The sequence below is a fragment of the Poecilia reticulata genome, chromosome 17 (assembly GCF_904066995.2).
Source record: "Poecilia reticulata chromosome 17, P_reticulata-male-v2, whole genome shotgun sequence".
Classification (NCBI taxonomy): domain Eukaryota; kingdom Metazoa; phylum Chordata; class Actinopteri; order Cyprinodontiformes; family Poeciliidae; genus Poecilia; species Poecilia reticulata.
Window position 1 is genome coordinate 12,180,036 of NC_088846.1, and position 22,900 is coordinate 12,202,935.

A 22,900-nucleotide genomic window follows, 5' to 3' on the forward strand; every position below is an offset into this window, starting at 1 on the left:
ACTGTATGGAAGATTTCCAAGGGAAAAACCTTAAAATACAGAGATGGCAAAAGCTGAACTTTCTTCAAAGTGTGGGTCCTGTTAGATCCCCCTGTAACACCAGGAAGCACATTTCTGCTGGAAGCAAACGACATTTATATTTGAATCAGTAGTACTGTGTCTATATGTGGATGGAAATAAAGATGCAAAAAAAAAAGGAAACCAACAGCTAATAAAACTGAGAGTGAGAACTGCAGAAGAAGCAACAACTGTCAGCTGAACAAGCTAATATTAAGGATGTTCCTCTTTATTAGTAAGTCAGTCTCATGTAACTACAAATTGAGTACAATTCAATGTTGACCCAATACCGTATGAATGCTAAATATATATATATATATTTTTTCCATCAGGACTTTTTATTTTTAAGAAAATCATCTCTCTTATAGTAAGTCCAGTTATCACTGAGATCATCACTGTAAAGACTGAGACATAACTTTTACTTCTGCTTTCTCAGGGTTAAGAAGCCACAGTTTACCATTTTAGCTTCAAACCACAGTGTGTAAAACTAGAATAACCTCCACAGCTAAGCGTACCAGAGTGCTATCTCAGTCACTCTAAAATTTACATGGCTTCTTATCTATTCAAGCTGCCACTGAGTTGCCCTGGTCTTGCAACGAGATGCGTACGGCGTCCTTTGCATCATTTTTGCCCTTGCTCAAGCATTTCAACTGACCAATAATGGATGCCAGTGTTGAGAGAATAAGAAGGATGTTAACATCTTCTAAAAGTAGCATCTACCAGTACAAAAGATGTTGGTAGAACTCTCTTTGATACAACCTCTTTGTAAGATACAGCAAAGTAAATGTAAACACAGAAATAATTTTACTTCCTTGTACACGTGTGGCCCTCTCGAGGCAAATTGGATATGTTATTTTATGGAGGAATATATATAAACAATGTCGACTGTAAGGATTGATTTCACAAGCTTTATCTTGTGAAAAAAAACATTGGAAATGCATTTTTACTTCTGAATTTGTTATTTTATCTGTACTTTTTTTCTTTAGAATTCATCAATCAATGATTGAGACTGTTAAGTGATTGGTTTCTTTTCCTCTCATCCCTTTAACTCTGGTTCCCACAGGTAGGTTATCTGGTTTATCCACGGGTTTTCCACAATGGCAGACAGGGAAGTTAGCAGACATGTTGTTCCAAACAACCTTTTGTAAATAAAATGTAAGTAAGTAAGCAGATGACAAAACAATGTCTGGGAAAGATAACATCTCTTCAGTGAAAAACCTAGTCATAACTGCCCACTTTAGCCCACTACTCTTCCAACCACCAGTCATTACCTTTGATGGGTTTGAGTCCAGCTGATGGTCAGACGTTTTGTGGTGTTTTCTGGAACATTTTCTCAGCTGATTTTCCTACAAGTGTCCTCCTGAGAAAAAGGAGCGATAGGACTGCTCCAAAAAAAACAAGTTCTAAATGTATGGATAGTATAAAGAGTGTCATAAGTGAATATTGATTTAAAAATGTGTTCGTTGTCATAACCACCACTAAAGTCAAATCTTGGTAAGCTCTTTCAATTGACTAATCATACAAGAGCACAAATCATTTCTGCACACACCAAGCTTTGTTGAGAACTGTAGCAACAGATTTTTTTATTGCAAATAAATATCAGACACAACTTGATTATTAAAATGATATTTATTTATAACTCTGGAGGTAATTCACCTTTTGCATTCAGATTCTCCATCACACACATAATAATAGGGGTGGGCTTATAATTTATACAGGGGGTGGGAAAAACCCATTACAGTTTGGTTTTAGCAAACATTGCAACAACCTCAAACGCTCTCCATTCTCAGCCCCTCAAACATCCCCCAGCTGCACCACACTGACACACAGCTGTACTTTCTCTCCCAGCCTACTGAGAGCAAACTTTTTTTCTTTTTTTTTTTTTTTAGAGCTTCACACATCATAGTGTTAAAACACTAATGGAAATACACTGACTGCAAAGCCTCCGTCTGGTTAGCCAGTAGTCTAAAGTGTCAAACCGTCCTGTGAGGGGAAGTGGAAAGCAATGGTCATTGTTGTGGGCAAAAAGTCATCATATTGCCAGACCGCTGATGAGTTGGGTTTTAAATTTGAGATGAATTTGGTGCTATTTTTTTTTTTATGTAAAAAAAATTGCCCATTAGGGCACACTTTTTAGTTTTCAATGAATTGAGTTTTTCCTCGCTCTTATGTCCCATGAGTGTGAGAGCTTACAGAAATCAAACACCAACAAACAACATTAGGTGACACAAAAGCAATTGTAGCTTTGTGCATCTATAATTTGCCCTGATATAAAACTCATGATTAGAGAACTGCAACCATTACACTGTGACTGTCCTTAGGTTGAATCCATGATCATTTCACAGTTAAAAGTATCAATTTTCAAGGTTTTCATTGGCAACAAAACTTGTTAAGTCAAATGTGCTGCGATAGATGATACAATTTTACCAAAATGTGGCACGCTGCAAAGCCGATGGGTAGTTAAACTTAAACAGCAGGGAAGAAAATGGGATACCATTATTGTTTCAATAGTGGGATTAGTTTGATTAATTTTCCAGCTTCTTTTTTAAAGTAGTTTGTTTTTGCTGCCAGTTCTTTCCATCCAGATAGGCCATGCTGGTCTTTGTCCATATATTGCTGGGGTTAGCACAGAGTTTCTTCCCTTTTGTAGTGGTAAATCTTTTAAAAGTAAAAGACAAAATACTTGTTTAAATAAAGTGCAATGATAAAAGTATGCCAAACTATAATCAGTAATTTCTTAACTTACACCACTGAAGGTACAGAACATAATGATGGATCATTTTGCTCATGGTAACTCCTCAGCAACGTTCGATGAACCTTAGTTTTGATGTTTTTCAGACAGCATTTAGAGATGCCTCCTGGAAAATTGAAATAGAGTAATTGTATATCAAACAAAATTAAAACCTGAGTTATTTTTATTTAAGATGGAAATGTTGATCTTACCTTGAGCTGAAAAAGTTGGCAGCATCAAAGTTACCAGTAAGAACAGGATGGTGAGACTCATCATGGAGAGAAAAGATGCTCAAGGACGGTCCTTTACTTGCGCACTGTTTAAGATGACCGATTCGGCTTAATCGTATCCATATGGTGTGCAATTGAAATTCTTTGCACCACAAATATATTGTTGGAAAGAGGAAGCATGAAGCCACCTCTCGTCAACACTTTACAGCCAGATCCTCCTCCCACCGCTTTTCGTTTCCCCCCCAAATAATTTAACACTAATGACAAATACCGTCGAGATATTTACAATACTTTTTGAGAGGTATATACACTTTTGATACATTTTTTTCATGGTTTTGCGAGAGACTTTAATGTATTGTCAGTGTAGGTAGATGTTCAAACCTCTGAGGTTAAGACCTCAAAGCTTTGTTAGACAACAGCACATATCCATCCATCCATTATATAAAGATTTGGATTAAAGGAAAATTAGAACGGTTCAGACCAAACACCAATGGAGAATCTGTGGTTTTGCACTCTGTCAGATTGATCTGTTTGGCGGAAAGAATAGGCACATAATAAACACTTGAGGTTTTTATTAGTAAAAAAACCCTTAAAACTATAAATCTTTTTTCTGCTGGAACATGCTTTCCAAATATCCTCATGAGATTTTACTATAATGTAGATGCATGATGTGGAGAAAACAGTTTGCAACATTGTTGTAGATTATTGCTCTTCACATTCGTCCAAGATTGAGTCCAAAAAGCTAATAATGGGACCAAAAAAGTGATGAAGCACTTACTAAACATAGATTTACAATCAAACATTCATGCATTTTTATTTCACTGCTACTTAAACAAAAATGATATTAGCATGACTTAGCAGTGTCTTACAGCTTTACAAGAAAATGAGATTTATTCCAGGCCATCACCTGATGCACCACTTATCGTAAACATTCTCATGGCCATTTGGTCGTCGCCTACGCAGTTTTTCTTTCGCTTCCTTCTCATAGCTCCTCTTCCATTAGCGAAAGTCCTTGATCCTCCAAATATGGTTCAACATTGATCTTGTCCTCTAGCAACAACTTATTGTCGCATCCCAGCATATGCAGAGAGAGGGAAAAAAAGTTTTTAATAGAGAAAGAATGATTGGTGCTTGTTTTCAGGCTGCAATTTGTTTATAGATGAGTGGATGTTCAAGATTACATTTCCAATTTGTTTTTTGGGTGTTTTTGATAGAACAAGGTGCAAACATACAGTTTGTGCAAATATAAAAAAGTGTACTGAGACAGTATGCCGGGGCTAGTTTTACTTAAAATGCTTTTAGTTTTTTTTAAGTGCTTGTTTTACAAGATATGCTGATGAACAAAAAGTCCTTGTAATTTACTTAACAGTCACAAGCAGACAGACTTTTTTTTATATAAATGCATATAAAAGTGTGTATTGCTACCCACAGTGGGACTTTGTAAGGCTAATCCTAAATCAAACCCCTAATTTTCCAAAGCCTTAAACCCAATAAGTTGGTCTACAGCATTATGACTGGACTTTGCTCCCCAATGGCCTTCAAAAATGTTGTTTACTTAAGTTTCTAAACAGAATGGGTAAGTGAGTACGCACCGCAGTTGTTGTTCTGTTCCAGTGAATTTCGCATGGTTTGTGGTTGCATTCATTTGTGAAAGTGAGAAAGTGTCAACTATTCTCAGTGTTCAGTTTTCTTTTAAACTGATGCTATGACTTATTAATATGTTACTTTAAGCAACAATGAAAAAAATAAGCAAATTAAAATAACTTATGAGATCAAGACAAGAAAAAGTCATAATACATCTCAAAATAGCATTGCCTGGTCAACAGCAGTTTTGTTACATGACAGCCACAAACTTTTATCATGTAGTGGAATTTTATTTGATGGTGGTTCTGCCTGTTAAAAAATGAAACAATATGTATATGTATGCGTGGTGTGTTATACACTTTGATTCTGGTGAAATAAAATCCAGTGTAAGAAATTTGCTTTCAATGTCACATAATTAGAAAGTAGTGTCCACCTGACTGAAATATAATTTTATGGGAGAGTGGCAAGAAGAAACCACTCTTCTTGCCACGGGACTGCTGGCAAACAGCAGTCCCATCTGCTGTTTGCCACCAGCCATGAAAGGAACACGGCAAGATGTGCAGGAAGGTTCCCTGAGTGCGGTGGAAAACACTGCTCATCACCGCAAACACGGCACCTGCCTCTTGGGGGCAGTATGGTACCCTTCGTGTCATACTGTGAGGGTGCTTTCTTCAGCAAGGACAGGGAAGCTGGTCAAAATTGATAGGGAGATGGCTTGAGGGAAATAAAAAAAATATGTGGCATATAGTGGATTTATTTAGATATAAGCATATTTAAAGTTTAAAATTTGGGATTTTATTCAATACTTGGAATCTGAGGGTCACTGAGGATCTTCATCCAACCTGACAGAATCCAGACTATTTTGCAAAGAATGGGATTTGATTGAAAAACATGACATTTTTGGACTAAGTCCAAAAACATGTCAATTGGTCTCTAAATTCCCATTAGGAGTGAGTGTTTGTCCTGTTTGTGTTGCCAGGCAACTAGCTAGCAACCTGTGCAGGGTTTAACCAACATAAGGTCGTCTAAAAAGACAACCTCAAGATGGCATCTTAATCGTGTGACTGACTTTACTGAATCAAAAATGGATCTGGCATCACGTCGTATCAATGAATTAGGAACGCTGTGTTTGTGTCACCATCAGCTATTTGACTACTGTGCATGTTTGTGTGGGTTTATGGTGAGATGGTTAGAAACCATGTGCCTAAATGCAGCAAAGGGCATGTAGCTTCAACCGCCAAAAAAACAGCTGTGACTCATAATCTTTCTTTAGCATCATAGACCACTTACATTGCATTTCTATGTTTTACAGTGCTTCCAATGCATACAACACAGGCAACACTCAATTAAGAGGGGCTTTTTGTATTTCTGTTACTTCTGTCGCCCCCCCATCATTATGCATTCCTGTAAGGCCAGCTGTGTTATAACTGCCTCTGATTATTACTGAAAAAAGTCACATGTGAGGGTTTATGCTGGGTTCCAGCTTATTTCCTTTCCAGCTTGTTTTCTAGAGAAATAGGTCTAATAATCCCACCTCCTTCACACAAATAGATGTCAAACATGACAGTTCCAGTAATGTAATGGATCAGTGACAATGACCCAAATGCCACTTTAGTAATGGTAACTTTTTAAAATGTATTAAATGGGTGCAATGCATGTCCTAAATTAACTCCATATTTTCAACAGTGTTCTCCTCCTCTTAAAGGCATAAAGATCTAAGAAATTCAATGACATTAAATTACTTTTAAACCAAACTTTTACTTTGATGAACAGTTGTGTTTTTTTAAAATTGCTCACCTTAGCTAAGTGTCATTATATCAAATATCTTCTGCAGTTCTGGCTTCCAGCACTTTATTTTCTACTTCAGTGAAAGCAGTTCATCCACCACCATTAAGATCTGATGGTTATCAGAAAATCTCTTCCCTGACTCAAAAATCTGAGCTAGTGCTGCTGCTCTTATCTCACATTGGTGTAATTATTAAACATGTTGTGGTGAGTAACAATAAAGACGAGAAAAGATGAAGAGTGGGTGCTGAGATTGAGTAGGCACCGGTTTTATTCAGATTTGAATCTTAACATCACAAAGAAAGTTATACTTTTTGATATAACAAGCTTGAATCAGTTAGAAAAATAATATTTATTTACATTTTTACATTAGTTATAAAAATATTAAATAAACTCAAACAAAAGTCACAACAGATTTTTAATTTTTATAAAGCTGAGGTACGTTCTAAAGTCTAAATTTGATTAAACTCAAACAGCTTAAGATGACAGATTGAGGGCTTGTGTCTCAATTAGAAGCATCAGTGTCAGTGACGTTCCTTTCTTCCATTTTTTAAGGATAACTGTTTTTGCGCAAATGCTTTTCCGTCCAGAAAGGCCATGCTGGTTTTTGTCCACGCATTGAAGGGGCTGGCACAGATTCTTTTACTCATGACTGTTGTGAATCTGTTTGGGGGAAAAAACAGAGACCATATAAGAATCAAAAGACATAAAGATTTATGTAGTAGAAATAATAATGAATATCACTGAAAAAAAAAAAACATACGTAAAATAATTCAAGTCAGGAGTAGATTTTTCTGACTTACACAATTGCTTGTAGTCTGCATGATGATTTATCTTCTTGGTAGTAGCTCGTCAGCAATTCTCGATGAATTTTTGTGCCGGTGAATTTCAGACAGCAGTGTGAGATTCCACCTTAATAAAGGCAAAACAGGCAAGAGTAAACTACGATGGCCACACAGCATTAAAAATACACAGAAATCGGGTTGAAAGCAATGAAACTTGCTTGAAGTCTGCATTTTGCTTACCTTGGGCTGAGGCTGTCGGCACCATCGCGGCTACCAATACAAGCAAGATGAGGGGGATACTCGTCATGGTGCTCTCTCCAGCAAAGACTGATGTGATGTGAAGTCTGTGCCTGGAGCCGTTTTAAAGACCACCAACTTTTTTTGCATTCATTTAAACCTCTTGCAGTGCACGGTTTCCGCACCCACAGACACACACACACAGTTGGAAAGTACAAGTAATGCTTCCTCCCACAAAGCTCACCGGCGCCGTCCTCGCCCCTCCACTCTCCTCACCAGTGGTCTGGAGGTGTCGAAACGTTTTCCACCGTTGTACATCTTTCTTTATTCTATTTTTAAGTCAAGTTACTTTATGAAAATGACACCTATAATAGAGATGTATATAAATAATGCAATTTAAGCTAACATCTTACAGCAGTTGCCAAATATTTACAGTAATTACTAAGCATGTAAGGTAACATTTCACAGTAACGGCTTATTTTTCATTTTAATCATTGTCTTTTGTTGTAAAATTTCCAAGTCTTCTAGAAATCTTGTTGTGTTGCTATCGTGACTGTAAGTTGATATTGGTCGATCTCAAAAGAAAGCACTCTGGAAATCTGTTTTAAAATAAAGTCTGGGAAAGCTTATAGATGGCCACACTCAAAATCAAACAGAAAAGAAAATGTTCATTGACTTTGTACACTACTCTACTGAGTTTTTCACTTTCTAACATGGAAGTTTCCTGTTCGGTTTTGAGGTAACTGTTCGCTTTGTGCTACTGCTGCTGCTGCTCTACTCACTTCTGCAACCACACATGATGCAGACACATCAAACTTGCCTTCCCTTTTTGATCTCATGGCATTTACAAGCACATGGGGCGTTTAAAAGCCGTGCTCAGTTAATCTGTTCCACCGAAACCCACATGGTTTTGGTCATCGATCCATTTGTGCGTGCAGTTATGACATCATGAACTTTTGAACTCACGAACGATAAGCATTTGACCACTTTGTTCGATACACCAATCGCTGGTGAAAACAAATAGAAAATCTATCAATGTCATGGCAGCAATTTAATGGATATTGGAATCGAGATGTAGTGAAGACGGCTTGCTAAAGTCCAAACGGAGGATCGGCGTGGGGAAGAAAAGGCATGTAGGGCCCTTGAATGTGAATGATTGCTGGTTCCACACAGGCTAATCTTAGTATTTATAAAAAAAAACATCTAAACTTGCTGAAGTTTTCACACTCAACTATCTGTAAACTTTGGGTTTAAGGAGAATAGTCTGAGAAGGAATGGTTTTTCAGTGCCTTGTAGAAGCCAAAGGAGAATGGGCATACTGGTTTGAAGTTGGGATAAAGCAGCAGAGAACACACCACACACTTCTGTCAGCTCAGAACAGGAAATTGAGGCCACAGTTCACAAAGGCTTACCAAAGTTGAATGACAGATTGGCAAAACGTTTTGTGGTTTCATGAGTCTTGGTTTCATCTGCTAAATTTAAATGGTTTGCTCACAATTCCATGTTGAACGCAACATAAAATCACAAATCCGTCTTGCCCACTTCAGCTGCGAGTCAGATAATTTGATTTGTAGCATCTTTCAATTAATTTGTAGGTAACCATGTGTTAATAGTTGTGAAACTGATCTGCCCATTTCTTGAACATTATAAAAATTCAATGACCACCTGGCACAGACAGAAAATCACCCACAGAAAACAGCTTGGTTCATGATCGCCATTACAAAATCTTTGAAGGGGGGGATTATTGTGTAAAGTGTTTTGAGTTTTATATATTATATAAATCGCATTTATATAATGTGATTCGCTCATCAAAAACATACCAGGAGCATTGCTTGGATTCTGAGGAATCATTGAATCTCCGTCATTGAATTCGTCGTTTGGGAGAGCTCTCGCCAAACGTTTAGCACCGTGACAGTTTTAGTAGAAAACACCAACAGTACTCGAGTCAAAGCGCTCCCTACCTACTCTTAAACAGTTTAGAGCCTATGTAGCTTTTTTAATCATACTACAAATCTGTAGCGTATTCTGCACGCCTCAATATAGAATGGATATTTACGTTTTTAAGAGTCATAATTCAGCTGGTTTGTCTCTGTTCACCTCTCAGTCACATCATGACATGGGATGAAACGCTAATCCACAGTTGCCGAACATTTTACACTGTGACCTCGTAGTATAATCTCAAGAAAAGACAGTAGCTGCCCTTCAGTCTGGTGTCGCAAGAAGATCATTTGTCGTCTTGTGTCTAATTTGAGAATTATATTGATCAACAGAATCCAATGTCGCTCTGAATGTATTTGAACAGCCAGGAGGGAGTTGGAAATGCAGGAGCTCTGCCAAACGATATTTCACATTGTTGTTGAAATGACCCATGTTCACTCCCAAAGTGGTGTTAAACAAAACACCACTTTGATTCAAGCAGCTCTGCAGATATGCTGGATTGTTTTGAATAATCTGAATAACAAAATGCTCCATGTAAGTAGTTTAATGATTTTTGGATTATCCTGGGATCATGACATGAAAGTGCCTTCAGCCTGTGACCATTGGGTCAGCGTCAGGATTCTTTCTGCAATTATCTACTTTATTTTAATCCTCGGGAATCGGAATGTAGTCGAGGACTAAAATCCCAGCCCAGAAAGCGAAAGTAAATCTAACCAATTACAGAGGTATTCTTACAAACAAATTACTTATTTGTCTAAATAATACCTACATTATTTAGACAAAAAAGAATCTGTAATTTTTTTAGCTTCAGATTGCTCGACGCGTAGATAATGGTTGGCTGCAATTGCACATGACACATAGCCACAGAGAATATATGAGACAATTGTATCTTTTACTCCTGCACAGGCAAAAATAAAATAAAAAATAAAGTTCTGCTTAAAGTCTAAGATGACATTAAGTCTGCAAAGCTTCTGTTGGAGTTATCTCTTCGTCTGTGAAAACGTCTGCTGCTGTCATTTCCTGGCTTTTAAATAACATTGCAAGTGGGAATCTTTGTACGGGTCCATTACATTTAATTGATTCTGTCCTTTCCCACCTCAGTGACAGTTTATTATTAATGCATGACTTAGTAATAACAACAGGCGCTCTCTTTTCCTGCCACAAACTGCTGAGGTCTGCAGTGCAATTATTCACTTTAAGATTGCCTCATACTGGAGTAAATTTTTATCCCATTTGGCAGAAAGTCGGATCCCATAAAGATAATGATAAGAAAGAAGTCATTAGTCGACAGCAATCTGCTTGAAATTGTAAATTTGGCAATCATGAAATGGCCTTTCTTTTTGTTTCACTTGGTTTAGGAATTTTTTTAAAACAACTGTATTTCATATCAATAGTAAATATGAGGGAGCAGTATATATTTTTTTCTAAATGTATTTTTATTTTGGTAAACATCACTTCATTTAAGTCATTTCTCCTTTCCACGAGGCCTTCAAGAACCTCATATCCGCTACAATACACAGTTATTCAATAATTCCTCTTTCATAACTGCTGGGCATTGCATCCAAATGAAAGCATAATCTCGTGTCATGTGCTCTTTCTTCACTTCTCTTTTTTTTAACATTAGTTTCTGTTCATAATGTGGCTTTGTTAAAAAAAATTTATTTCCTAATACAAACGGTTTAGTAATATGAGTAATCTTCTCCAAGTGCATTTTGCTGCAAGTCAAAATTAATTTATGGAGAACTTAAAGAGGCAACAGAGGAATCTGGTTAGCCATAAGCGTCCTTTCTGGGATGTAAAGGGGTAACTTTTCAGTAAGACAAAGATGTGCCAGCAGCACAACATTTAAAAACAAACATATTTTCAGTCCTTTTCAGGTCATATCTAAGTTTTTCACAGATAAGTTGTGACAAATTCAACGAGGGCCCAGAAGAGAATGACACCCCAGCTTATTTTGTCCAATCAGCCTTAGAGATCCTATTCAATCAGTCAAATAAACCTTGACTGAAGCCGTGACTGGGAAGGTCGATCTGGACATTGTTGATGTAGCACTGAAAGCCAATGACCACCATGCGATGGACAGGCGACCTGTCCAGGGTGACAGCATCTCTCGGCTGTTGACCAATAGAGATGGGCACCAGCACCCCTGGTGACCCCAATAGCAATAACCATGTAAAGATGATGGATGGATGGTTGCAAATAAAGTTATAAAATGTTGTTACTCCCTGAGAAGGTTTTTCTCAAAGCCTGTAACTTTGGTGGAAAAACTGAGGTTTTCGTAGATAACAAAAAGAGAAAACAACTCAATAAAATGTTTATTTCTACAATCACAGTTACACCATTAATACAGTATTCTAGAATAAAATTTCTGACCCTAGAATCTTATATTAAATAGAATCCATCTGGTGGTCAATCCATAGGTCAGCTTTGGATTTACAGCGTGGGCCGTGTCTGGCCTAGGAGAATATTGTAAAACACGTCAATTAGCCACCCCTCCATTCAGAAACTGAAAAAATAACAGAAATTGTAATATGCTAAAAATAAACTTTTCCTTTTTTTGTGAAAAGATTCCGGAACCTTCCCAGCGGCCACCAAGAAATCGACAGACAAGATTAAATAAGGTTGAGTGACTGGAAGTGGAAGTGGGGAAATTTTCTGTTGTCACATCTTTTTTTAAGCAAATTTTAAATGAATCTCCTTTCATTACAAAGAGTCTCCACATTATAAAAAAAAAAAAGAATCAGCAGGTAAATTACTACCTGGTACATCTTCTATTTTCACAAGAGTGAGTGTTGTTTAAAGTTGAGATGAAACCTCTGTGTTAAGTAGTCTCCTATAATTCATTACACAAAACCCATAAATATATTTCACAATGATCAGGATTGAATTCCAGACCAGACAAAAGCAAGTTGCTCATTGCATATTCCTCTGTTAAAACAGATCTTTTCAAAACAAAGATTACACAAAAAAACATTTGAGGTTAAAAAAAAGGAAAGATAGATGGATGGCTGTATTAGAAACCAAAGTCTTGTCTTGTTCAATTTCAGAGACCCGAGAAAGCTGACTAATGGATGAGGCAGGAACAAATGACCAAATATGGACGGATGATGCTCGGAAAGCCGTGGTTTGTGGTCAGAGGTCTTCCTTCCCCCTTTTTTTTCCTCTTATGATGACCATGACTTTCAGCGACAGAATAGAGAAGTAATACAGTGACCAAAATGTGATGTTTCCCATAAAGTATTGATGAAATAAGAAATGATGAACATTTTGAAAGATATGATAGAGCTGATGGAAAAGACCACACGGGTACAGGCCTGCCTGTTGTCCTGGCGAGATTGTTGAAAATCAAAGATATGAGCTCATTAATAGTGTGAAAAAATTTTTTCCAAGCACTGTTAGAGGAAATCACTCAATCAGGTTTATTTGTATATTGTGCACAATACAGAGAGCTTGCAAGATAATCAATAATGAAGACGTCCCTAAGTCATAAGCTTCTCCATTGATTAATAAAAACGGTAGAAATTATTTTTGACATTGTTTTCATTAAAATGTACCTAAAACTCTGACTTTTTTTTTTTCTTGCTGACTCCTTTCTCAGTATGTCACCTTTTCAGAAAGATATTTCCCTCATGTCTAACGAAAACCTAACTTCTTTATTGAAGGAAGAAATTTAATGCAAAATCTGTCAGAGGTATGCGTAATGTTGGAATTGTCTATCTGTATATCAGTACCTGTATTTTAAATAGTTTAGAAGTTCAACAAGGTAAAAGCACACACGACAGTGTCAAACGGGGTCAACTTCATTACCAAACAATAAGAAAGGGAAATGGATGTCTCCAGGAGAATCCGGCGCATCACTTCCTTCTGCCCGGACGCGCCCTTGTGATGCTCACTGTTCATCCGTTCAGTTTGGTTCCATTTCCCCATTTCGTGCAATAAAACCCAGAGGCTGGTCGTTAGGATTCAACAACAAACCTCAGGTCCGCATTTCAGTGACTGCAAAGAATCTCCAGGAGCCCCTCACGCAGCGACCATGCAGATGTGCATCAGAGGACTGACTTGTCTGGCCTTTCTGGCTGGAGTGATACTGGTAGCATCTGCTTCGGGTAAGTTTTCCGTCCAAAAAAATATTCCTTCTATGTCTAAACAATATGCATAACGTAAATGCCACGCTCTTTAAAAATAAATGTAAATGGCAATTTATGACTTTTCTTTTTTTCTCATTTTGTTATATGAAACAGAAATCAAGATTTCAAAGTGCTGCACTCAGGTCAGTGACCAGAGCATCACTGCTCCCATCATTGGCTACAGGATCCAGAGGAAGAACCTGCCCTGTGTCCGTGCAGTCATGTAAGAAATCGTTTCTGTTCCATTCACTTTAGTCAGTTTTATTCATACAACGAAAAATCTCCGAAAAATGTCGCATCAAGACAATTGACAGAAAATAACCATCCAATCAAAACGCACAAAAAGAAGGTCACATTCAATCTAATCACATAGTCAGGGTTGAAAGACATTCCAGTTCGATTCCAGTTATAAAACACAGCAGTCGATTTCAGTTCACTATTAAAAATAAGAATTTCATAGGTTCTATTCAAAATCTTTGTTTCATTCAAGATGTTATGCAGGACAAATTTGATGTATTTTAACTGAATGATATTTTCCTAATAGATTTGAGACATCAGAAGGAGAAGTCTGCAGCCACTGGAAACAGGACTGGGTGTTTGAGAAGATCAAGGAGCTCGAGTGAGTAGACCCTCATTCTCTCTGTCAGTTTTTCCATAAAGAAGTTTTTGCAAATGACTTTATTGAGAGGCGGTGTGCTGTGCTGTCTGGTATTTTAACAATGGTCTGTTGATTGTGTGCCTCACAGGCAGATTCGCAGAGCAAAAAAGACAACTCCTGCCACCATCACCACCACCAGCAGCAGCAGCACCATGAGCACCACTACGTCCTAGAAGCCTATATAGTCCAACTTCATTAATTTAAGATAACTAAAAATTCCAGGGTGTATTTTTGTTTTATATTTAATATTTATTACCAGCTGTATTTATTCTTCAGTTTCATCACTGCTGCTTGTATCACTAAATCCATCCGTTATGTGCAATGCAGAGTAAAACACATGAGGCACTGTTTAGTTCACAAGAAGAAATAAAAGAAACACTTGTCATCCGTCCAAGTATGTCGACTGTCAAGTTCTGTTGTTTTTCTGCATTTTTCTCAAGCTGATCCGAGTCATTAGTAAAACATTGACAGAGGTACCAACATTTTCAAGCTCCAGCTAATAGGGACAAAGAAAGTGTGTCATTCGACCATGATGGGTGTGTGTTGAACTTTAAAAGTCAAGAGACTGCTGCTGCAAGACACTAAACCTGTCTGTATTTACAGTCAGATCAATAAGTTAATGATTTAAAACAACGGAAAGTGTGACAAACCGTGCTGGATACTGAACTAAGTTTGTCTTGCCATCATGCACTGAAAAGAGGAACATAACGGAGATTTTAAAACAAGATATATTGATTGGTCACAGTTAAAAGAACTGCAGCAAAGAGCTCCATCTAGAGGTCACAAAGTCTCCATAAAATTCAAGAGACGCTGTCGACATACCGACCAGCTGTTTGGGAGGGATGCCAGAAAAACAAAAACAAAAAAATTTTTCTTTACAACATGTTTAAGTCAAATGAGACTAAGAAGAAGTTCCATCTCCATTTGGCTCAAGTCAATGGGTAAATAAGTGGAAAGATATGTCATGTCCACAATTAACTCAGCTGTGGGCCTGTTTCTGTTTAAAGTCTCATAAAGAGAATAAAAAGAGAAAATTATTCAAAGACATTTTTACACTTCTTCATCACTGATGACAGCAATGTACAGATTGTCCCTCTGATCTTATTATATTATATTATATTATATTATATTATATTATATTATATTATATTATATTGCCCGAGCTTCATTTACTTCACAGTCATCTTCTCTCTGAATACCATGGTAACTTGCATAAAACTTTAGAGTTTGTGTATTTTACTTTGTTGGCTCTAGTAAAAGCAATCAGGCTGTTAGTAAACTTTATTCACACACTTAGTGTTTCAGGGTTTGACTGGTTAGCAGTTACTGGGTTATAGCATCCCTGTGTCATTTGAGATGTTGTAGCTTATGATGTAGTTTCCATGCTTTTTTTTTTTTTTTGCATGGTAAACTGAATGAAAAGTTCAAATATCCAGTCTTCATTACTATCATATCTTCACTATATTTGTACATGTGCATGGTTTATTGTGTGATGTGTTTCATCATTTAAAATAGTTTAAATATGAAATTCTGACAACAGTATCAAAGTAAATTTTCCCTTAAGCATGGATTTCTTTTTCATTCCTAATTTCCAAATGATTGTAACTACTAAGGCAGTCAAAGAAAAAGAAAAATTATAATCTTGTGGGATGTTTTGGCAGCAGCATATTGTGTGAAAGAATTAGTCTGCCATCTAGTGGCTACTCAACACAGACTACCAGAAGAGCTCTGCTGTGTCACCTTGTCAGTCTGGGACACCAACCCCCTTTGGGTGTTGAGCTGAAATAGAAACTACCTTCTTCTCAGTCCTGTCATGCATTTGCAGCAGCTCAGAGGTCAGACACTGAGGAGTTTGCAGACACCTTCAGCAGACATGCTGGCAGCTTTCTTTTTTGGGTAACCCAGACAGTCATGATGCCTTTAAAATATTAACCATCTGGAGCAGCAGCAGTTTCTGTATTTCAGATGACACAGCCACCTGTCACTAATGCTGTTTATCCTTTTGAAAAAGAAGAATGACTTTGTACGCAAATTACTACATTAATATTATTATTGTTGTTTAAAATATTTTTTTATGTTATTTTAGCTTCACATTCATGTAACAGGTAATATTCTGTAAATATAGTAGAACTATTAAAAATAAATTCCCCTCCATGTCAGTTAAAACCAAAGTAAAAAAAAAAATCTAAACTAATAACTCCATGAATTGTATTGCGAGTAATAAATTGAAATGACACAAGAAATAATGAAATTATAAATTATAATAACACATAAAGAGGATGAGGCAAAAAAAAAAAAACATGAAAAGGCAACGATGCCCCCTCTGTCTGTAGGGAACTGGGGTTACTGGGTCTTTGTGGGGAGTCTCTGATGTCTGCTGAGTCCTTCATCATCCACTAGGTGGCGCCAAGAGGCTGCTCCTACCTGGAGAGCGTGCATCTGGATTCAGCAGCACAGGCGCGGAACTATGGGGGATCCCCAACCGGGCCAACGAGTTTCAATTCATTTTAATGTCTGAGTACATCCGGAGGAAGTAGGCCCTCTCCTATTGAGTAAGGTGTATGTAGACTAATATAGAAATGGTACCCCAGCAAATATAATATTTTCTATATATAGTAGGCTGGCCCAGTCACCGTTTCACTCATGGTTTTTCCGATATTTTATCGTCTACCCCGCCCCCTCTTGACGTTCCCGTGAAAGGTACGTATAGGGTCCGGTCATTAGCCCAATGATGACTTGTTCTGCTACTGATTCAGCACACCTGTGATCAACCTACTTTGTCAGTAGATGAGGAGCAGGGCTGTCAGGGCTGAGTGTTTGTCTACGAGTACCATAACGACGACCCGACTTCCCACCCACAGGACAAGGTACCACACATCTCACAATTCATCTTCGTTCCAAAAATAAACTGTCTTTATCCGATTTCATAGTCTCCTGTATGTGGGTCAAAAGATGTGAACCCAACATGACACTGTCTCACCGCTCTGGGAGTCTGTCTGTGTTTTAACACCAACCTGCTACCTTATCAGTAGGAACGATCAGCTTGTTTCAGAGCAATCAGAGCATAGCAAAAGAACCGTCATACAAACGAACTATCACCCAACAGGAGCTGACTCATTTCTAAACTTAGATGTTACAGTGAAGACCACAGCGTTGATCATAGTCTGGCAGTGCAAAGGTCATTCGTACATTGTGATCCAGCCACAACCAGGAGTTACAGACATCTGGTGTCTGTAACTGCAGTCAAACTCCAGTCAAAGCAGGCAAAAGCATAATCAGAAGAAAATGTCCAAGAGTGTAAGAAATACCTGGAATAAACATATATAGGGTATTTAAGGAATCCACTTAACCACAAGGCAATGACACTGCACAAGACTCCACTTCAGAAGAAAAAGAAACATGTTGAAACTTTGCGTGAATTTGGCTGAAGACTTCTTGAACAAGTCAAAGAAAAGGTGACAGGATGCAGCGTAACGAGATGAGATGGAAATAGAAATGGTTGGCTATGACTGCAAGCGTCATGTCTGAAGGAGGAATGCTACTGGATACCTCTTCAAAAACACAACACAAAAAAAATGGAAGAGTAGTGGTGGGAATATCATGGTGAGGGCTTGTTTTACAGCCTGTTAGGAACTGAAGGATTTCAAGAATTTCTCAAGAGTTTTCAGCAAAACATTGAACTGAAAAACAGTCATGGACACTTTCACTTAGTTAAATAGAAGTACAGCTGCTAGAAAAATGGCCCAGTCAGTTCCCAAATTTGAATCTAATCGGCTTCACATCAGTATCTGAAAATTTTTCAAACTTCATGGAAGAGGATTTCAGAACTTTTGAAAGTCAAAACAGAGTTTTGAGACAGAATGGGCTGAATTCACAGCAATGCAGCTTACTAATTTCTCCATTGTCACCACAAAAAGTTTTACTAAATAATATACACATTTCATTAAGGGTGTTGAAATAATTATTGTCTGTGGCTGTTCAGTTTGTTAACATATAACCTAACTTATAGAAAACTTGTTTAAATTTCTTTGTATATTTGGATTTCTTGGGTTGTTACTGACATTTCTTGTGGATTTTATGTAATTATTTAAAGAAACTATTTGCTAAAGAAACAATTTACTGAGGAAAATCTTGACTTCTTTATTACCCATTTTCCTTGGTGCACTCATTTTTCCGTTGTTTACATAATTATGTGTTTCAAACACTGAGAAAATAAAGCGAAATAAATCTATAAATTGACTTTTTTTCAAAGTCAAAGTTAGCGAGGATCAGCCAAACAGTGTTGAACATGAACAAATATATTCAACTTGTTATAAAGGCTAATTGTTGAAAAGGCAAAACCAAAGAAATCAGTAAAAGCTGCTAAATTAAATTATAGTAGTTTGATACAAGAAGAAATTATTTTTTTAGAATTTAAACACTGATTTAAAAAAACTCACAACAGCAATAAACTTTTTATAAATCTTTTATTTCTGTTTCATTATTAGCATGCTTACTTAAGCATTTATGTATTACAAGAATCAAAAAGCATAAAGAAAAACAAAGATATATAGTAATATTTTCTAATTTAAGAAAGAAATTGATCTTTTAGCTGTTCATTTCTTTTTTTTTTTTTGCTTTATCAGTATAACTCTAAAATAAATGAACATTATTAAGCCAGCACCAGTAAAAAGCAAATGCACTCACATCCAATAAAATAGAATATGGGTTACAACAACACTCATTTGTTTGTTTTGAAAATAAAAACCCTTAAGCAGTTATTAAACATACTTTTCATTAAGCCCATATTTTTCCAATAAACCTACTTATAGTTGCTCTGATGTAATATTTTTATAAATTTATTTTCATGAGCTGTTAGTCAAAATAAATAAATATCAGAAATGAAGTCTTGTAAGCCTCAGAGTGTGTAATTAATTTAATAAAACGTAAATTGGGTTACTGGGATAAATAAGTGTTATTTCTTAATATTCTAACTTATTGAACATGGACGTATGAAAATCAACACTAAAAGAAGTTATATTCTCAGAAAGACATGATTGCAGAAGAATAAAATCTCTAAACTTTATTGCTCTAGACAACTACATAAAAACATTTTTTTTTTCTTGTTTTAAATCAGTAAATGATTTATAACTTGTGAAGAATTATAAACCGTTGAGAAATCCACTTTGCACTGCGAATGGAGGAGTTTGCAGGCATCACATTTTTTTACCGTCGGTGTTCCGGGACATCGTCTTCAGTTTTGAGCTGATTAAAAAAAAAAAAAAAAAGGGTTTAAATCAAACTGTTCCTAAAATCAAACCCTTCATTTAAACAGCATGTTTCTGCTTCACAATGAGAGTCTGGATCTAAACTCAAATGAGATACTACTGTAAAAAAAAAGTCAGGATCTTCTACCTCAGTGAGCTGAGAGCTTCCTTCACCCAGTCATCATTTGGACTTGTACAGATTTCCTGGTTATTTGTGGTGTAAAAACTGTGATAAAAAGAAATATAATAAGACACATAAACAGCCTCTGAATTTATTAAACACGAGTAACTTGGAGTAACAAGATAAAAGCTATTTCCTAAGGAAAACATGGATTTTGTGGGGGGGGATTATTTATTCTGAGAAAATACAGCTGTAGCAACTCATTCTGGAGAATAAAAAAAATCCATTTGGAACATGATTTATTTCTTACATTATTTATTTGGTATTGCTTTGCTCTGGAGAACAACTGCCTTTTGCAGTAAGAACATCAATTATTTTCTCATCCAAGCAATGGACTAAATTTGTACGGTGTGGTTATAAAATATATTTGAAGATCAAAGTAACGTTCAGTAACTTTGAACCAAATATTTGCATTATTAGAGCAGCTCAGAATTGGAACATATTATGTTGTGTTTTGTTTATTCATTTGTTTAACACGCATTTATATTTAAGATAAAACATATAGCAGCACTTATTTATTCACCAAGACAGAGTGGTAAGTGAAATTTAACTTTTATGTGAGAAATATGAAAAAAATACATATATTTAATTTTCTTTGGGGGGAAAAGTCGTATCAAATTCTTATAACAATGGTAAATTAGCACTGTTACTTGCAAGAAATCGAAAAGATGCAGAAAGTGTAAAGATTCATGGTGTGGGGAATCTTACATGATCGCGTTGATGCGGCAGTGTTCCACATTTACTTGCTCTCTGTAGCCTCTGATATTTTCGGAGGGAACTGGCCTCATACTGTACCTTGTACAGCAGGGTTTGCTGGTTCGAAAACCTACAGACGGAAAAGTCACACACAAAGGATGACTTCCAACATGAGTTGTGCATTTCAGGCCAGCTTGAATAAAATATTCAGTCTTCAATATGTCCAACGTTCTTGATCGAATTGAATAAGTGATAGAATTAAACTCACCGGCAGCTGGGCTCAATATCCCCACTATGATGAAGAGAGGGATGGCGATCATGATGATGCTTCTGGGAGTCATGGTGAGGATCCAGCAGATAACAACCAACCGCTCTACGGTATTTGTCTGAGTTCGGTCAGACGTCTGCCTTTATAGGTCCCACATTGAGGACAGGAAACCCAGCGCTGCATCACGGAAGCCAAAGCTTGAGATCTTTTTGATAACACATTTTATCTGAATACCACAGCAGCAAGACGTGGCATTTGAGCATGCATCTTGCTCTTTCGCTGTTTCTCGTCGCACAATAAGACACAGAACCTTCTTGGGTTCCCTTCTCTAAAAAAAATGATTTCTTGGTTAATTTTGTTCCTTCTAAATTTGCACAATTCTCAGTCGTTTTGGTTGTCGTTTATTAGTGCTGCACTTGCGTTTCTTTTGCCCTTTAAGCTTTCGCACGTAGCAAGTTTTTTTTTTCTTTTAGCCTAATCTGATTCTGAGAAATTTGCTATTAGCCTTTACCACAACTTGACCTAAAAGCTTCAGTAGAAATAGAAATATTTTGTTGTTTGCAGTATCTGTAATCTTGTGTTTGCACGGTGATGAGCAAGCAGGCTATGTTGTGTGAAAATCCCTTCGCTAGTTACGCTGACCTATTTGGTCTGCAAGAAGCTGATGAATCTCCCACCACCTTCGCTGGCCTAGAAACACGAGACTTTCTTAAGATGCGAGCACATCTTGTTCTCGTCAGATATTGTTTACAATATTGTGAAAAGTGTTTTGTTTCCTTTCAGATTTCTTGGACTTTTAAGATTTTTGTCACTCTTAATGTTTCAGGCGGTCAAACTGATTTTGATGTCAGGCAAAGGTGACCTAAGTACATACAAAGAGCCATCCCTAGACCTAGTGGGGGTTATCAAGAGTCTGTGATAGCGATTCTTTTACGTCACCATGAAGGAACCACTGCCCACTCTGCTTTGCAGAATTACATTCACTTCAACCGCACTTTTAAGGAAGTCTGGGTGACGGGGGATTCTGAGTAAGAACAGGGTACTTGCAGCTCCCACAGCTGTCTCACGCAGTTCAGTTCCAGTCTTTGACTAGACCAGCCAAAAGATACCAACGCCTTTTCAGTCATTTAGAGATGGACTAGCCAGATGCGGCCGGCTTATCTTTTCATTGTTTTTTTTAATCTGATAAACTGTGTGATGTACAACTTTTTGCATCAACGGGTGCAAAAACTGAGATGCAATTGCACATTACTCCCTGTTGCTAAATAATTTTTGCTCTCCTGCTGTTTGCCCTTTCCTTTGCAAACACAGATGTTTGCATTGAAGGACCAGCTGGAGAGTAGAACTGCCATCATTTGTTTAAGTCTCACCACTGAGTGTTTCAAGCAGGGATTTAAACACTGCAAATATTAGTGTCTGGAGCTGACTGTAAAGATTAATTTGATGATAACCATCAGGATTAATAGGCCACCTTTAGTTCAGGCAGTCAGAAGCTGTTCCATCATTCCAAATCATGTCATCCCGGTTTGGGTTCGTACACATTTTGGTAGCAGACTGTGTGAACTCAGGCAGCGTGACGGTGCAGCAGTTTGTGCTGCTGCCTCACAAAAGGAAGGTTGGGTTCTGTATAGTTTGCAGATATGTGGGGGATATACTTCAATTTCCTCTCAAGTCCAATACCATCCATTTGAAGTTATTTGGAGCATAACATTTACCATTTGGCCTGAATAGTTGTGGTGCTGGGTGTAATTTATATATATATATATATATATAACTCTAGTTGGATCACCCTATGTCGTGCATTTTGGGTGGGGGGAAATCATATTTTATTTATCACTAAAGAAGGGTTCAGTGAGTGAGCATATGAAACTGGTGGGTTCGGTACCTCAAAAAAGGTTAAGAACCACTGCTTTAGACAATGTAATGCAAGTTATTTTTTGCTCCCTTTCCCCATATGGGGGCAGTATTACTAAAGGCCAAAAAAAAAAAAAAACCAGTAGTGATTTAACAAAAGGTGAATCTGAATGCGCTATAGACAGTTTCACTGTCTGTCACAAAATGAAAGAAATAAGAAACACCTAAATATATCAAGGTAAACAGCTGACATCAGCAATGTGCAAAACATTAACAACATTACAACGTTAACATTACAAGACTACAACCTGGTTTTAAAATCCTGCTTTCTGTTTCACTCGTCTGTGTCTGTGAACCTGTGTGTATCTGTGTGACCTGCTGCACACAAGGATAAAGACAAATGTGATGTGATAAAAGGGGATAATTGTCTTGTTTGACAGACTAATCCTTGTTAATCCCGTATGGAACACAACCTCTTATCTTAGCACCTTTCGCAGAAAGACAACACATTTTCTGGGAGGTA

General features: G+C 37.1%; 3 protein-coding genes across 3 annotated transcripts; 1 reads left to right on the forward strand and 2 right to left on the reverse strand.

Moving 5' to 3' along the window:
• Window positions 1-1,667: 1,667 nt before the first annotated feature.
• On the reverse strand, window positions 1,668-7,577 carry LOC108167084 (C-C motif chemokine 4-like). The gene is made up of 3 exons (XM_081598656.1): window positions 7,413-7,577; window positions 2,804-2,915; window positions 1,668-2,715 (listed from the first exon to the last, which is right to left on the reverse strand). Exons 1-3 carry the CDS (start codon window positions 7,477-7,479, stop codon window positions 2,583-2,585), a joined length of 312 nt encoding a protein of 103 aa, XP_081454782.1. The 5' UTR covers window positions 7,480-7,577; the 3' UTR covers window positions 1,668-2,582.
• A 5,714-nt stretch (window positions 7,578-13,291) lies between these two features.
• On the forward strand, window positions 13,292-14,526 carry LOC145548112 (uncharacterized). The gene is made up of 4 exons (XM_081598767.1): window positions 13,292-13,453; window positions 13,589-13,697; window positions 14,019-14,093; window positions 14,221-14,526. Exons 1-4 carry the CDS (start codon window positions 13,381-13,383, stop codon window positions 14,303-14,305), a joined length of 342 nt encoding a protein of 113 aa, XP_081454893.1. The 5' UTR covers window positions 13,292-13,380; the 3' UTR covers window positions 14,306-14,526.
• Window positions 14,527-18,581: 4,055 nt separating this feature from the next.
• On the reverse strand, window positions 18,582-21,677 carry LOC103479265 (C-C motif chemokine 20). The gene is made up of 4 exons (XM_008433615.3): window positions 20,524-21,677; window positions 20,268-20,385; window positions 19,527-19,604; window positions 18,582-19,376 (listed from the first exon to the last, which is right to left on the reverse strand). Exons 1-4 carry the CDS (start codon window positions 20,594-20,596, stop codon window positions 19,328-19,330), a joined length of 318 nt encoding a protein of 105 aa, XP_008431837.1. The 5' UTR covers window positions 20,597-21,677; the 3' UTR covers window positions 18,582-19,327.
• Window positions 21,678-22,900: the final 1,223 nt, after the last annotated feature.